Source organism: Poecilia latipinna, unplaced genomic scaffold, assembly GCF_001443285.1.
Source record: "Poecilia latipinna isolate Pla-1442-1.1 unplaced genomic scaffold, P_latipinna-1.0 Scaffold232, whole genome shotgun sequence".
NCBI lineage: Eukaryota > Metazoa > Chordata > Actinopteri > Cyprinodontiformes > Poeciliidae > Poecilia > Poecilia latipinna.
This window is the reverse complement of record NW_015112848.1, coordinates 418,725-435,311: the sequence shown is the minus strand read 5'-3', so window position 1 is coordinate 435,311 and position 16,587 is coordinate 418,725. Positions and strand designations below refer to the sequence as shown.

At 41.1% G+C, this 16,587-nt stretch overlaps 1 protein-coding gene across 4 annotated transcripts in view; it reads left to right on the top strand.

The window, feature by feature from the left end:
- The first annotated feature begins 839 nt into the window (after positions 1 to 839).
- The window catches only part of slit1a (slit homolog 1a (Drosophila)), a 100,867-nt gene continuing 85,119 nt past the window's right edge, over positions 840 to 16,587 (top strand). For all 4 annotated transcript variants that reach the window (XM_015032169.1, XM_015032167.1, XM_015032168.1 and 1 more), the window contains exons 1-2: positions 840 to 1,519; positions 15,329 to 15,400. In XM_015032169.1, the coding sequence (XP_014887655.1) occupies positions 1,323 to 1,519; positions 15,329 to 15,400 (269 nt within the window). In that variant the 5' untranslated portion in view covers positions 840 to 1,322. The remainder of the gene's footprint in view (positions 1,520 to 15,328; positions 15,401 to 16,587) is intronic.

Sequence of the window (16,587 nt, the reverse complement as noted above, 5' to 3'; positions counted from 1 at the left end):
ATTCCCATAGCATGATTCTGCCACAGCCATGTTTTACCACATAACCTGCTTTCGGTTTCGCTCGATCTTTATCTTTGTCCTGCTGTGTTTCTTGGTCCGTACGATGCTTTTTGTTCACCGATGCTCTATAGCAAACCTCTGGGGCCGGATTTACTCATTAAATGAACTGCATTTCATGAACTAACTGGGTGTCCTCTGTATACCGTCTTTATGTCTCGAGCATTAAGATGATTCTTTGTGCTAGATTTTAAATAAGAGTAAATGCAGAGAGGACTTTTTAGAGGGAGAGATAATAAAAAAAAAAAAGCACACATGATTTTGCCTCCACCTAAAAATCTCAGTGAAGAATAAGTGATGTAAGTGGCTGCCGCGTGACAAAAAATGTGCAAAAGATACTGTACTTGTTGATTATTTATTCAGTCTTTTTTTTTTTTTTTCCACCTTTCTGGACCGATGTGTTGATTCTTCCCATCCCCTGTGGATTCTCTCGCTCCGGGCAGAGGCTTTGTAGTGTCACGCAGGTTAGGACTCTCTGTCTGTCTGTCTCTCTCTCTGTGGGGTTCGCCTGGAGGCAAACCAGAGACACAAGAATGAGTCGGGTAAGTGTGTAAGAAGCAGCTGAAAAGAGGAAGATAGTTGGAGTAGATTTGTATTGTGAAGAGAGTCAAGGGAATGAAAGAGGGATCTTAGGAAAGAGTGTGAGTTCAGGCAGGGTTGCGTCGGAGGGGGTGGGGGGGTTGTATGAGGAGGGAGAGAAGTGAGGGTGAACAGGAGGGGTAGGGGTGGAGTCGGGGGCTCTGCTATTTGTAGATCCTTGTGATGGATGACTGGTGTGTGTGTGCGCGCGCGCGTGTGTGTGTTTGTGTGTGTGTAAAAGGGAGAGAGAGAGACAGAGAGAGACTGGCTTTTTTCCTTTCTGCTCTTTCCCTATTCCCTCTCTCTTCAGGCAAGCGGAGCAGAGCAGGACTAAGTAAGAGGAGGACAGACGCATGCCGACCAGAGCACACCAACTCCACAAAGACGAAACAGCACAGGAGTTTGCAAGAAGGAAAGAAAGAAGGAAAACATCTCCTTTTTACATGGGCAAACTATAGTGGATATCAAAGCTGCATCACCAGAACTGTAGGATTTGTGTAGGAGATTTTTCTATTTTTTTTTTTTTTTAATTTTTTGTTTCTATTCATACTTTCCTGTTAAATAAAATTATTTCAGCTGACTTGTAAGGTGTGGCAGGACTTTTGTGGGAGCCAAAGGAAGGTGAAAATCAAAAAAAGCTGGACAGAAAGAAGTAAAAAAAAGGAGAAGAAGAAGAGGCTTGGAACATGCCCGTTGGAGGTTTTGAATCAAGCATGGGTAGGCTGCCCAGGCAGTGGATGTGGCTGCTGATGCTCTCTGCCCTGATGGTGGGCAATGCCAGCGCCTGCCCGGCACTTTGTACCTGCAGCGGCACCACAGTGGACTGCCATGGACTGGGTCTCAAAACTATGCCAAGGAGTATTCCCCGCAACACCGAGAGACTGTGAGTGCCATCTTTACTTCCTTACCCTTGTAATGTGTGTATCTGTGACAGAGGAATCGCCAGGCTGTGTTCTGTCTTCCCATTGTTTCCACTACGGCTGTGTTGTTGTAGTGCACATGGGTTTCTTTAGATGGAAACAGAACAATAGCCCTGCCTGTGCATGCTGTGTGTGAGTGCATGTGTGAATGTGCCAATCAGGGGAGCCAGTCACTCACTGGCATTCCAGTCAGGTATAAATAGACATCAGAGTCTGGAAAAAGCAGGAGCAGATGTGCTCCTGTCTTGTTCATTTACTACATTTTTTTCTTTCTGCATGTCTGATATTTATCCGTTTGTTTCATCTGGTGTTATTTGCATTTCTATCTCAACTAAGAAGAAATTCAGACTTTTTCTCCACTTTTTAATTGCTTCCAGAGTCAAGTCTAACGACTTAAGTTCATTTAAAGGTTCTGTTAGTTTCTCGGTTGTCCTGCGGGCTTTTCTCCCTCTGTCTTCATCTACCTTTCTCATCTTTTCACTTTTCTCCACTTGTGCGCTGTCCACTCCTTCTCTCACTCTCTGGCCCTGTCATGCATCTGAACGCTCTCTCCCCAAATTGTTAAATCATGCAGGAAATTAAGCAAATCTGCCACTTAAGTGAGTCCTGCGCGAGGATCACCTAAGCTGTAAAGACGTGAGTCGGGCGCCAGCCCGGCAGAGGGGTGTTTCTCCATCTTCTCTGACATTCCTCTGAAATATTCATCTGCAAAAATCAGAGGGAGCGCAAAGTGGGGGGGTAGATTGTTCAGTTTCAGCTTTAAGAATATCAGCCGTGAATAAAACATGCGGATGGGAAGAGAGCAGAGAAAGCCAGTGTCAGAGGCATCAGTGATGGCATGGTGGGAGCTGGCTGCATATTACATGCTTTCCACATTTAATTTCCAAGAACAACCCTCTTTTTCCACCCCCATGCAAGTTGCATACATTCACAGATCAGTTTAATAGTGAACCACAGAGGAAGCGTGTTCATTTTGTGACTTCCTTTTAGATAAATGGCCATTCACACTGGAAATGTTCCCCGTGCTTTCACTCAAAGAGCATTTCTGTGTTAAAAGTTGCTTCTGCGTTTTGTGGGCCGTGTTTGAATCGCGTTGAGCACTCGGCATGTTGCATTTGAAACATGCTCTGCACAACAGTTATCTAATATATTTCTAGGTCACTCCCTTTCTTCTTTTCACGGGTGGATTTTCTTCATGTATAGGGCCGCTGCTCTCTGCTAAGAAGTTCTGTTTAACAATAGAAACTGGTCTCTGTGTGAGCTTTTGTGTCGGGTGATTAATCAAGAGGAGTGGACGAATCAACGCAGCCACACATTGGCCACACATGATGCTCCCATGTGCAGTTCCAGATTTATGGGTATTTTTTTTTTTTTTTTTTGAGAATATGTGAATAAGTGAGTGACAATTAGTAGCTGACATTGCGGTCAAAGGTGAGCAAAAGTGTTCACATCACTTGAACTTGTTCACATTTTGGGCACATTATTGCTGTCATAAATCAACACAGTTGTGAAATATCAGTATAATGGAGCATGGTTCTAAATGTTTTACTAAACAATGAAAAAAATGTGGCGTCCATTTGAATTCAGTCCTGCTTATGCTGAAATAAAATCCAGTCTGACTATTTATCTTTAGAAGTCACTATTGGAAACGGCCCAGTTGTGTGTATTTGAAATCTGGTATAAAGCAGCTACTCTGTGAAGGTCTCAGATGTTTGTTGGAGAACGTTAAGGAACAAGCAGCGTCTTAGAGAGCAAGAAGAACAGCAGACAGACCAGATGTAAAAAAAAAAAAAAGCAGAGTTAAAGCAGCATCTCTAGCTTTGAGCATCTCATGGAGTGCTATTCAGTCCTTCCTCTGAAAAACTGAAAAAAGTTTTTCCGTTTGTCTGTGGAGGAAGAGGATTGATCAGAGTCCCACAGAAACTCTGGAGGAGCTACAGAGATCCTCAGCTCAGGTGGTATGAGTTTGTGTAAGAGACAGCTGCTACTCATGCGCTCCTCAAATCTGGCCATAATTAAAGAGTTGCAGTAAGGATGTCATGTGACGTCCCATTTGTAGATCGCCATGTGGGGGGCACTGCGTGGATGAAGCCTGTCTGGTCAGATGAGAAAAAGTTTAATTCTTTGACCGCCAAGTTAAAAGCTTTGTGGTGGGAAACTGATGAAAAATGGTGGCAGCAGTGTCACGCTTGCTTTCCTTCAGAAAGGAAAACTCACCTGAGTTGATGAGAAGATGGATGAAGCTGATGCAGGGCTATGCTAGAGGAAAGTCTTGTAGAGGCAACAAAACACTTTAGACAAAAAAAAAGCACTTTCAAAATAAGTTTTCAAATACAAGAATAAAATTTTCCATCATCTTTCAACTATGCTTTACTTTGTGTTGCAACAAATAACAATCCCTATGATATTTGTGATTTTATTCTCACAAAACAATAGAATGTTCAAGGGTTCTGAATATATTTGAAATGTACGATAAAGTGGGAGTAATATAATAATAATATATATATATATATATATATATATATATATATATATATATATATATATATATATATATATATATATTTAAATTGCAGCATGCACGAGTGTGACTGACACTGCTAACTCCTTCCTCCTGGCTTCGATTGGTTGTTTCTGATCGAGAGTGGTGCATTTCTGCAGTTGGCTGTAGGACCACAGGGAGGAGGCAGATTATACTACACTGATACAACTAAAAAACATATTGTTTATAAAAGTAACATGCTGTAGCTTTAAGATAAATGGGTTAGGAAACAAAGTAAAAATACAAAAAAATGCAATTGAGTTTATTAGGCTGCTCTCTTCCTGAATATGTGTGTGAACAAATGTGGTAATTGGTTTTCTCCTCTTGTTTTTTTTTTTTTTCCTGAAAGGTGCATGTCCCTGTGTGTGCAAGGAGGCTGTGGAGACAGACAGCAAAATCCCATTTACACTTGTCAGTGTGCGTTTGGATCAGGTCTGACCCCTGTGCTCCTCAGGCCAGAGCCTGTAATGAGACTGTGAGCTCCAATGTGTTGAACTCACTCTTTCCCGAATATTGGCTAATAGCCTCTTTGTCCCCTCTGCCTCCGCTTTGCATCATTTTGTCATTTTATTTCTCGCCTTTTTCTTCCTCGTTTGCAATTAGCCTTTTAAATGATTGATTCTGACAAATATCACATTAATTTGATAATCACCCTGAAATCTGACTCCAACAAAGGGAAATTTGTAAGGCTGATTAAAGTGCGTCGCTCGCAGCTCTTTGTTCCGCAGATATCAAATTAACAGTCCAGCTGCTCATCTTAAATGTTCGTCTCATCTCTTAATGAGTGGATGCGCAGAACGAGAGGAGTTGCGCACCTTGGTAAGTCTAGATGCTTTCATGTGAAAAACAACAACGTTATTATGAGCCAGAAAATACCTTGTACTGAGATCAGAGGGCGTCTTGGAGCTCTTCCAGAATAGAGGCGATGGAGGCTGTGCACCATATGCATGCATTCACTTTTGTTTATTCATAAACTTGAGCATGTGCCTCCATATGTTTTATATGCCTGCGTGCCGCGAATAAGTAATACTAGATGATAACACACGGGGGTTAGTGCTGGTTGAGGGGCTCGATGACTTTGATAGCTTTAAGCCTTTGGAGGTGGGAGGTGTGGGAGCTTGTGCCAGGTTTTGCCTGCAGCGTTTTTGGCAAAAAAGCACATAGCCAGAGTAACTGACAGCTCACCGGGCATCTGATCCATAATTTACTGTGACGTGGCTGAACACAGCCTGCCCACCAGTGCCTGCCAGCTCCGGCTATGGTGAAGAGAAAAGGAATGAGGGGAGTGTAAGAATAAAGGAGGCAATCACTTATGAAAGGAGTGCTAAGCAGCGGAGTGGTAAGTAGTATTGTAGCTCACCACAAAGCTCATAAATGAATAAAAAGGATTATGGTATTTATTATGGCGGGGAAGACGGGTCCTGCCCCGGGAGGAGTGGATTTAATTCAGGCCCAGTTTCACAGCCTCATTTATCTATTCTCATTGCTGACAAATGCCTGGAATGAAGATCGCACAGAGAATGTCAATGCACAGTGGATTGTAGTGAAAGTATAGGCCTGGGACTGAATCAGTTCAATTTACGGGCTTTCCAGCACAGCTGTGAGCTCCTCGGCTCCTCGGTTTCCCTGACTTGCTTCATAAAATGCTTTTGTAAGCTTTTTTTTTTTTTTTTTTACTTTTTTTTTTTCAGCTTGTGAAAATACGGAGTCAATATTCAGGTAGCATTTCCAGGTCAGGGTTCATCCTCTGCTGTACTCTACTGTTTTTATTTTCCATTTGACCCAAGCACGTACTCACCTTTCTACACTTAACATTACATGTGCAGCCAGAGTGTTGCTTGTCTAAGCAGAGCGATGCCTGACCGCTAAGCATCAAAGCCAGCTGGTGTGTGTCCACACACACCCTCTGGCCTGCTTTCCAGATGAGCACAGCTTCTCTATGGATGTGTTTGATGGCACCCAGGAGACTTGAGAAATTACCTTATCAACAGAGTGTTGCCAAAAATCACCTTTCAAGTTCAGCGTGTATATACTTTTTGCAAGAAATCCGCTTGACTGGCATGCATATATACAGAATGATGTATGTGCTTTTGCACATTGGGGAGCACATGTGGGATTGGTTTTGCTTTGCCTGAGAGTTTCGGCATTTCAGCAGACTATAAAAAAGGGAATTTTTGAGAACCCACCTTGCTTGCTTTATGCTTTTCTCAGGAGACTCACTTTGCTCGCAACCCTACAGACTTAATGGCAATAAGCTCAAGGGTGAAGGAGATGGGGTAGGATGTATGTGTGTTAAAGTATGCGTCAGTGAACACTCAGATGATAGAGTGGATAGATACGTCGTCGTAATCTACACATCGCACTTGTCAAGTCGCCTGTGCTTGAAACAAGTTTATTTTTGGCCGCATTCCATATGAATTTGGTATTTTTAGTACACTGTAAATTAGAATTATGACGAATGTATTACTATGTACTATTATTATTATTATATGTTCAAATTCAAATACATGTCATCATTAAATTGTTTATGTCTAAGCACATTGGATATTTTGGAGAGGGGTTTTGTGGAGGAGTTTTTATTTAACTCACACATACAGACGTCAAATTGATCTCTGCTTGAAGAATCAGGAAGATTTTCTTATAAAACATTGCAGCTAACAGTTTGTCAGGTTGAAAGCTGCTCCTGATTGGTACTTTAAGCCACAACTCTTATACAGATTTTAACCCACTTTGCATTTGTATCACAGATATGGTAAGATTAAGCCCGACCATTTCAAACACGTTTAAACCTGCGTGTTGCAATGCACCGGCTAGTTTCCAACACACAGATCTTTACAGTCCAATGCAAGATTGATGTTAAGATGGCTAACATTCGTCTTCTTTCTGCAGTAACAGCTTCCACTGTGAAGAACCTGGTAATGCTGAGTTTTTACTGATTAGAAAAAAAAAAAAAGAGTATGTGAATCTGAGATGAACCTGAAATGTCTCTGATTCCTGTCACCAGGAATAAAAGAAAATAAACCAAATTTAGACAAATTGAATGACAATGCAACGTTTGAGGTTTGAGCTGTTTGCTATTTCTGGAATCCACTGTGCAAGACGTTCTGACTCGCTTTTAGCTTTGCACTTTCAGACCACTTAAGCTTTGACTGCTGATGATAACTCCACAGAACCTCCACTTCAAAATTTCAAGTCGCCATTTAGCAAACAGTGATGACCATCCACCATCGGATGGTCATCACTGAGTAATAATCACCTTGTCTTTGTTTTCTGATACTTAAATGAACTTATTATCCAAACTGGATCTGATGTACCAGCAGCTGAGCTGTTCTCTGTGCAGAGCAGGTGGAATGCTGCTGCCAGTGGGCTCTGTGGGGGGCGAGACCCAAACGCTCTCTACTCAAAGGGACCAACAGAAATACTCTGGCTCAGGCCCAACATAAATCAAATTACCAGTTGTCAATGAACATTTGTGAGGCGAACGTTTTCTCAGTTCTCTGTTTGCTTTATATGAAACGTAACAGATGTGGCAGAGCGCAGATGTTTTATCCACATGATCCCCCGTTCATAGTCAGAAGTGTGCATTCATATAGCCTACATGCCTTCATACGAAATGAAAAGCCACAACAGAACCTCCAAGTCTGTGGCTGAACAAACTACAGATACGCCATAAACCATGAAAGGCCCTTCAGTCCTGGCCTCTGCTGCAGTTCCTTCCATGTGTGTGTTCTTCCCGCCTGTAGCACCACCAATATAGGAACAGATGTTTAATTGATTCCCTTTTACCCGAACGTTTTTGATCAGTGTTCCTCTGTTACTTTTGCCTTTTAACGTACGCTGGTTCAGTTCATTCCCATTTCTTGTTGATTTTTTTTTTGCTCCATTAATTTTTATGTTTCCTATACAGCCATGCGCTTTTGCCGTTCAGTGTTTATACAGAGAGAAGGCCTCTACAGCATGGAGAAGACCCCACAGTGATTGGGGCTGTGAGAAAGAACAGTGTGTGTGTGTGTGTGTGTGTGTGTGCGTGTGTGTGTGTGTGTTTCTGTGGGCTCTGTCTGTGAGTGATCTACTTGATGTTTAACTTTCCTATCAGTAATCTTGCTCCTGAGGCCTGACTGAGCAGAATGAAAACTGTAAATAGCCCTTGAGGAGCCCAGGAGCGAGGGAAACACACTCAGACAGTCACTGCACACACAAGTGTGCTTATATAATTATTGACACACACACACACGCACGCACACACGCCGACACACAGTAAAAATGTACAGTTGACGGCATTAACTGCTTGTCTGAAAACCACATGTCAATGGAGAGAGATGTTTTTTGCTCAGGCTGAGGAGAAATTTGACCTCTTAGTGTGGATAGAAGTGTTCCAGTAAGGTAAAACAGTGTGGTCACTGTGGCTGTTTCTTTCTCTCCTTCCTTTCTTCCTCTCTGTCTTTCTCTCTTTCTTGCTTTCTTTCACATAAAGTTACAACCACACACTTCACTGAATTTCGTTGAGATTTTATGTGACAGACCAAAAGAAAGTAGTAGTTGCGAAGTGGAAAGAAAAAGATACATGGTTTACAAAATACTTTTGAAATAAGAATGCCAATAAGTGTTTCTGTTTTTGTAATTAGCTCCGTTTACTGCTGATGCTTAATAAAATCCAGTACAAACACTTGAAAATCTAAACTTAAATTTTAGCCTATTCTTTGCGATTAATGTCCAGGAGATTCCAATACATTAATCATTTTTGTTAAACTGTTTTATTGTAGTTCTGTCTGTGGCCTCTAGGTCATTGTCCTGAAGAAATGTAAACTTCTGACCCAATTTGAAATCTTTAAGTTCAGTTTATGTTCTCATCAACTCTGACAAGTTTCCCTGCCCCTGCTGAAGAAAAGCTTCCCCACAGAGTGGTACTACCAGGACCACAGTCGTAGGTGTATTGTGTTCATGGTGATTTGCAGTGGGTCAAAAAGTTCCAATTTTGTGGCATCTGACCAGAATTTTTTTTTTTTCACATGTCTGCCGTGTCTCTTATATGGCTAAGCTATAAATTGGGACACTTTTTGACTTTTTCTTAACAAACCCTTTCATAAAGCCCAAATTTGGGGGAGTCCACAACTAATAGTTGTCTTATTATCAGATTTTTACATTCGAGGTCTTGATATTTGAAACTCCAGCATATTTACCATTGCCCCTTAACAGCTCCCCTAATTATTGCTTTCTTCACACAGTCGGTCAGTTTACATGGATGGTCATGACTTTGTGGAAATGTAGTTGTTCCGTTTTTTTTTTTTGTTTGTTTTCCCAATGAAGGATGTAACAACATCTTACGAGATGTCCCTGAGGTGTGGATATTGTTTTGTAACCAAACCTGGCAGCAAACTTTGCCACAACTTTTCCCCCTGACCAGTCTGCGGTGTTCCTTGGTCTTCGTGTTATTCTGAGATTATGCGGTTTCTTATCACAAATCAGAAGATTTCCTAGGGGTATATTTTGGAGGTGTCAGAGTAAATACTTTCCAGATTTTTATTTATTGTCTTTTTCCTTTCATTTCACAGTTATGAACCTGTATGCCATAAAATCCTAAAAGAAAAAAAAAAAAAAACTCAAATGTGTGGTCACAATGTAGCAACGATGTGAAAAGGTTTAAGGGGGTGTGAATACTTTTACAAGGCGATATCAGACAGAGCCCACTGGTTCCAAAACATGTCTGCTCAGCTGGTATGTAGGCCACAGTCTCCACCAGCTCTTGAGAGACTTCATCCCTCTGCTGACATTTCCCAGACAGTCTGTCAGCTTCCTGCAGCTCTCCCTGGTTACTCGCAACCCTCCGCCACACTGCTACACACCGTCACTTTCAGACAGCTAACAACCCTGTCAGAGTTGCTCTGTCTTCTTTGCGTTTCTCTGTGACTATATCGCTTCCCTGCTCTCTGCCCACCTGTGTGTTTCATGGCTGTCACCTCCATATGTTGCCCAATCTGCAGGAGGAGAAATGTTTTGCTTGTTTGCAGCTATTCCGCCTGTTCATTGATCTGGGGAGCACGGTCGCCGGTCTGCTGCTCAAACAGCGATATCAGTCTGTGGCTGTGATTAATGGGCATCCGTGTTTTAGGTTGTACAGCCTCGGGGCTCTCGTTATCAGATTGCTTCCACAGCATGGAGTTTGGAAAGCGCCGTGCCACCATTCCTCAATCAGTGGGTTTCTGTGTTTCCTGCGAGGCTAAAGCTGTTTGGGACAAATGGTCTTGTGGCGTTCACAGCAGAATGACAGCCTAGAAAAATCTGAGCACCTGAATGTAACAGTTAGATGTGATATTAGAGAAGGATGTGGCAGAAAAACAAAATCTTCACTTGTTGGCCTTGCTTAGAGTCTGAAATAACTTTGACCTTAAAGACAGAGGATGTTTCAAGGACTTATTATGAGGCTGAAAGCAAAGCAAAAAAAAAGAAAAAAAGAGCTTAAGAAACCCACCTTTGTGAAATCACAGAAAAAGCATGTGACTTTGGTTAGTGAGCAAGATGTGGAACAGTGGTGTGGGATTTTCTGAAGGCGACAAAGATCTTTGTCCTTTCAGACACATCAAAAAGAGTGCATCCAATTAAATTTAATGAATTATAAATCAGAAGCATACAAAACGACAACATCCTTATCTGGGCATTCCCAAATTGTCTGAATGAACAGTCTTCTCAATGTATATAAACTCCAGAATTTGCAAAAATAATAATAATGATTCTGCAATGGAAATGTTTTATTAAACTTGCACTTTTTTTTTCAGCATTTAGCAAATAGAAAAAAAAAGTGTTGACCAAAAAATAGAAAGCTTAATCTTGTTTAACTTTAAGATGTGTCTTTTTGTTCATTGTATGTGAATGTCTAAAATCTAAAAAAAATATATATATATTGCTGGAGTAGTTTTTTTTTTTTTTTAAGGCTCAAATGATGTGGATCTTAATTGTTCTGCTAATTGACTGTGTGCTAATTACCATTGACTGAGCACAGCTCTGCGCGATTTAAACAACTGCATAGGACGCTGATGTGTACTCAGAGACCCTGTAAAACAGACCTTGTGTATTTTCCAGTTGGTGTGTGAAAATATCGCACATTAGTCTATTCTACTGTTTGCTTGAACCTTTTTTTTTTTTTATTATTATTTCGTGTAGCACAGCTCAATTCGAAACAGGTCCAAAACCAAGCTCTGCACAGGACTCCCAGCAGCTAGCACAAATAAACCTAATGAGTTTTTCAGTACTGTAGCAACGCTCAGAGCCTCCTTTGAATTATAGAGATCTATAGTAGTGGAGCAAAGCTGCCCTGTGTCCACCCGAGGGAAGTTGCACCAGGATATATTCACCAGCATCAATCAGCCTGGCGTGGAAGATGAAGAGGGATTAGGATAGTGATGTCATAAATCCAATTTCTTCCCAGGAAGTGTGTCAGCAGTGGGAATTCTTACTGCCAGAGGTTTCCAGAGGATGGAATGGATTTGAGTGAACCAGTTGAAGGTGGAAATCCTTTGCTGTAGGAATTTGGAATGATAGCTAATAATTTTAAGGCTTTAAAGTAATGCGATGGTACTTTCATGCAAAAATATGTCCAGAGTTACTGTAAAAAAAAAAAACAAAACAAAAAAAAAACATGTGTCTACGAAATAAGTTGACATGCCTTTACTGTGATGCCAAAATTTGCTTGGCTCCCTTTGATTTGGAAAAAAAAACAGCAGTGACCAATTCTGTCGCTAATAAATATCACATTTTTTCCTTGATATATTTTGTCTGAGTTTAGCAGAGTTTGCTTCTGTTTAGCTGCAAAATAAATATACAGGTAAGCACTGATGAAGTAAACTCAGCGTATCCATGCTTTGAGTTCTTATTCTTGCATTTAGAATAAGAACTAAATGCAAGAATAAGAACTCCTGTAAGATAAATATGCAAATATATATCTTACATATTGTTATTCGTGCTGTTAAGAACTGGGTTTGGGCACCCATAACTTAAAGTGATGGACTGGGTTTCAATAAAAAAAAAAACAAGGAATTAATGTCTTCTGCAGAAAATAACTCTTACAGCATCTTCATCTAGTATAAATCCATATCCAGCAGATGCCAAATCATAACGGTTTATATGAACACTGTTGGATTAACCTTTTAGCAGTAGTTAGGTTTGCATTGAACCTAACCCCGGATTTACACTGCAAACGGCTGCGCTTTGCTACAAACCCCAAAGGTGCTCCTAGAAGCATGCATGGGAAACGTGAAATTGCGGAATAAAGCCATAAATGACACATTTTGACAGGATGTATGTTTAGATATATCAATTTCTTGAAATAGTTCACGTGTGGCTCACCACCTTCTTCCTCCGTTTAAATGATCATCAGCTTCTGAGTATGTAACCGCTCAGTACAAATAGTACGACGGTTAAAAATTTCATAAAGTTGTGCTTGAAAAATGCTGTGATGTTTCTGAGCTCCGAGTTGTTTTAAGACCCTAGAGTCTGCTGTGGTTTTGGCCCTTCTCTGACTAGCTGTTAGCTTCAGCATCCAGGAACTCCCCAAAATCAAAATTTATATTAAGTGAAGATGCCAAGAGAGTTGTAACTTCTTGCAGTATTTTACCAGAATATGAATTCAAATATCTTATGCTACCCTTTAATGTCATGTTTGCTGCAAAATCCCACTGCAACAAACACCATGTAGCTCCACAGCCTCACTCTGACTGGTTCTACCATCAAAGCGAGAAATTGCTCTGAACATTGTGTAAATTTTGCATCCTCTCTGGACATTCTCAAAGAACCAATTTTTCGCCAGAACAGGTCGTTTTATTCACTCACGCGTGACAACTTTAATAAGCCAGCTGTAGAGTAGCATGAAAAAGATTAACTGCTAAACATAGAAAGTGTTTTAGTTGTTGAAACGTGAGTTTTCCACATATAGAGTACCTCCTCCTCTGTCTCTCCTTCTCCTCATCCTCTATCTTTCTCCGTTTAAATGCCCTCCGGGTCTCATCAGGAATGACCACCCTGAAGATAAGACACTGGAAATCCCGAAGATTGCGTATCTGTGTGTGTGTGCATGTCTGCGTAAGCACCTGTAATGAGCACCACATGTGTGTGTTGAAGCCCAGACTAATGAAGCCCAGTCAGTTATTTATTTTCCTGTGGCTGTGTTGCTCTGCCTATCACTGCACCTGTGTATATACATAAATATATATATAAAAGCACGAACACACACACATGCTCGTTTTCACATGCATACACCATCTGTCAGTAATGACCGTTTTCTTTCGTGCTGCATAGCGCTACAGTCCCTCGAGTGGTCATTAGGCGAGAAAGCGACTGAGGGAAAGAGACCTGTGCTTCAGTGTAGATTTCCAAGCCAGATTTTGCTTTTGGAGAGCGGGGTTTTTGGGGGTTCAGAAAAGGGTGGAGACATAATACAAACTTGGTCAAAGTGAAAAAGTTTGCACTTTTTTTGACATGTGTCATTGTGGTTTGCATGCTGTGCTGTCTTTCTTCATTAAAATTCAACCTGCTACTAAGGATTTTTTGTGCAACGGCAAATAAACAGAATCAAGTTGAAAATGAAACTGAAAGTCTTTAAGCACCGATGTTTCTGGCTACTTGACTATTTTGCCAGTGGAATTATTTGGGAACTCAAAAGTCATTTTAAAATCTTTGTTTTGAAATTATTATTACTTTTTTTTTTTTTTTTTTTTTGCAGTGATGATTAGCACACAGCAGGGAGGTTGCTCAATTATATCCAAAGCACTTAGCTTTCTGGCCTTGCAGTCCTACTCAAATCCCCTCTGCTGGCTCCTGCTAATCCACGACAATTGTAAAAGGACATGGTGGATAGAAAGTAGAGAGTATCGGGGGGGTTGTTTGCGTGCGTGCGTGTGCGTGTGTTTGTGTGTGTGTGTGTGTGTGTGTGTGTGTGTTTGTGGTGGTGGTAAATGTGGAATAAAAAGACAGGCAGTTTAAATGTGGCCTCCCTTTAACAGCACTGCTTAATGTTTCCCAGTGGAGTAAGAGCTGAGCCTGAACTTCCCTTTAACTTTACCTTCCAGAGTCACCCAACAATTTATGGTATAGTTGACATTACATTTCATAAAAACATAAACTTTTTCAGTTTATGTTGTAGCAATAGTCAGACATGCGGACGTGAGTCTGTGATTTAGACTCTGGTCAAACTTAAGCCACAAAAGCAATAATTTTATGATTGGATTTGTACTCTTAGCTTGAAATTTGGGACTCAAGTTTCATGAACAATTTTTATCTCTTGTAAGGGTGAAAGTAAGCTAGTAAATGTCAGTTCTTCTAAGGGTATTTGTGTAATGTTGTCCCTCCTGCATGACTGTGGTGTAGTAAAATTACTTGTTGTAATGTTGATCACAGTGCATATGTGTTCTTAATAATATTTCTGTGTAGCTATTATAATCTTTTTTTCTTGAATCAATCGAATCATATTTGTATTTCTTTTGTGGTAAAGATTATTTATATTTACTTTAATGAAGAATATAAATTCATAGAAGTTAATAACTGAGTCATTTTAGGTGCTTGATTAAATTTTCCTTGGCATGTGCCTGATGTGAGAATGGCAAAAACTTGAGACCTGCCCAAAAACTCAGTAACGTGAACTTGGAGCTCAAAAAAACGACTTGTGTCTGCTTTTCAGATATTTGTTACTTGACTCCGACCTGTCCCTCCAAGACTTGGGTTTTGACTTGTATTTACCTCCCAAAGACTTGATACATGACTTGTCCTTGTCTCTATGGCGATTAGGAAATGACTTGGACTTGTTCTTTAAGAACTTGAAACGTGATTTATACTTCTCCCTCAAATAATTGGGACTTCATGTGGATTTGCCTCTCAGATATTGGCAGCTTGACTTGGACTTTCCCCCAAAAGGTTGAAACTTCAACTTTTCCTGAAGATATATGGACACTGTTTTGGAATTGATTCTCTAAGATCTGAAATTTGACTGCAGACTAGGGAAATAACTTAGGATAAGATGGATAAATAAGATTGAATAATGCATGTCTGTACCAGTCATAGCATATGCTGAACTGAAAGCTAAGCTCCCTTTCTATGTGTCTGCAGCTTGTGCTAAGATTATGCATCATATATCAAAACAGATTCCTCCATGCAACTGTATGTTCTTTTAGTCACCGGGCTAAGCAAGTCCAGTAGGGGAGAAAATATAAATTATTAATCCATGTTTGCGTGTCTCTCTTTGCAGGGAGCTGAACGGAAACAACCTCACACGCATCACCAAGAGTGACTTTGCTGGCCTGAAGTACCTCAGAGTTCTGTAAGCAATTGCCTTTGTGTTCGTAAGCAACGATGAGATGTTTAACTGTGTGTCACTGTTTATCTATTCATGCGTACCTGAGCTGTGTGCAACCCTCCAGCTTGCAGTTCGTCAGACTTTCTGCCCAGATTAGCATAAACCCAGTGAAGTGGCAATACTTTCGTCAAGAGTCCCACTCAGGAGTACATTAAGCTACGGAATGACTCCAACAAGCAACGTAATGGACTTCTCTCTAACTTTGTCCTGCTTATTTTAGCTTCGCCTATTGTGCACACACGCACACCGACTTGCCTTGACATCAGCACAAAATAGGCTCTCAGCGAAGTTAACACACTGAGGTGAAGTCATTGACTTTCTCTGTGGCATAATTACAAAGCACTTATGACTTCATGTAATAAAGTAGCTATAAAAGTGTCTGTGTGAGTACACGGTGTTCACAAACCTGGTAGTAACGCCTAAGGTGTTAAAAACACTGCGTAAAGGGAAGCTGTGTAAACTTGAGTGTGTTTAAAATGCAACATGAGCTGAGCATAAGTCCTACTGCCCCTCAAAGCTTTGACTAGTTTCACTCCTTGTCACAGCTCGCCCCATCCCCCTGTTGCCTCCTTCGCCTCTGTGTATCCTCTTTTTCCTCCCAGTGTGGAGGTTAAATGCCTCGGTGTCGCCAACTCATCACCGGCAACTTAGGAGGAAACGGCTCCTTGCCGGAGCACAAAGTTCCCCCGAGCTCTGATTTTCTCACACTTCTCACTTACAATGCATGCAATACACGATGAGCATGTACCGAACAGTACGTGTAGCTGTCTGCGTGGTAGGATGGCAGGAACAGCCCTTATGGTGTATTGACCTTGGATCCCGCTGACCCCTCGGCGGGATCCAAGGATGAAGCGGGGAAGGAAAAAAAAACAAACAAAAAAAAAACAAAAGTGTTGGTTTATCTTTTCAGTCAGTTCCATCTAGTTTGTTAGGCTGAAATCAACAGAGCTAATTTATACCCTCTCATTTGAGACTGAATGTTTGGCTGGTCTAAATGAGCAAAGTCTCTGCGAGAGAAACCAGAACAATGGAAGCAGAAAAGCTGCCCTCAAGCTATCCTCTAAAAAAAAGTTTTCTCATCACAAAAGTACTCGTCAGTCCCCCCCCCCCCCCCCCCCCCCCACCCAAACCCCTCACAACACAAAACACAA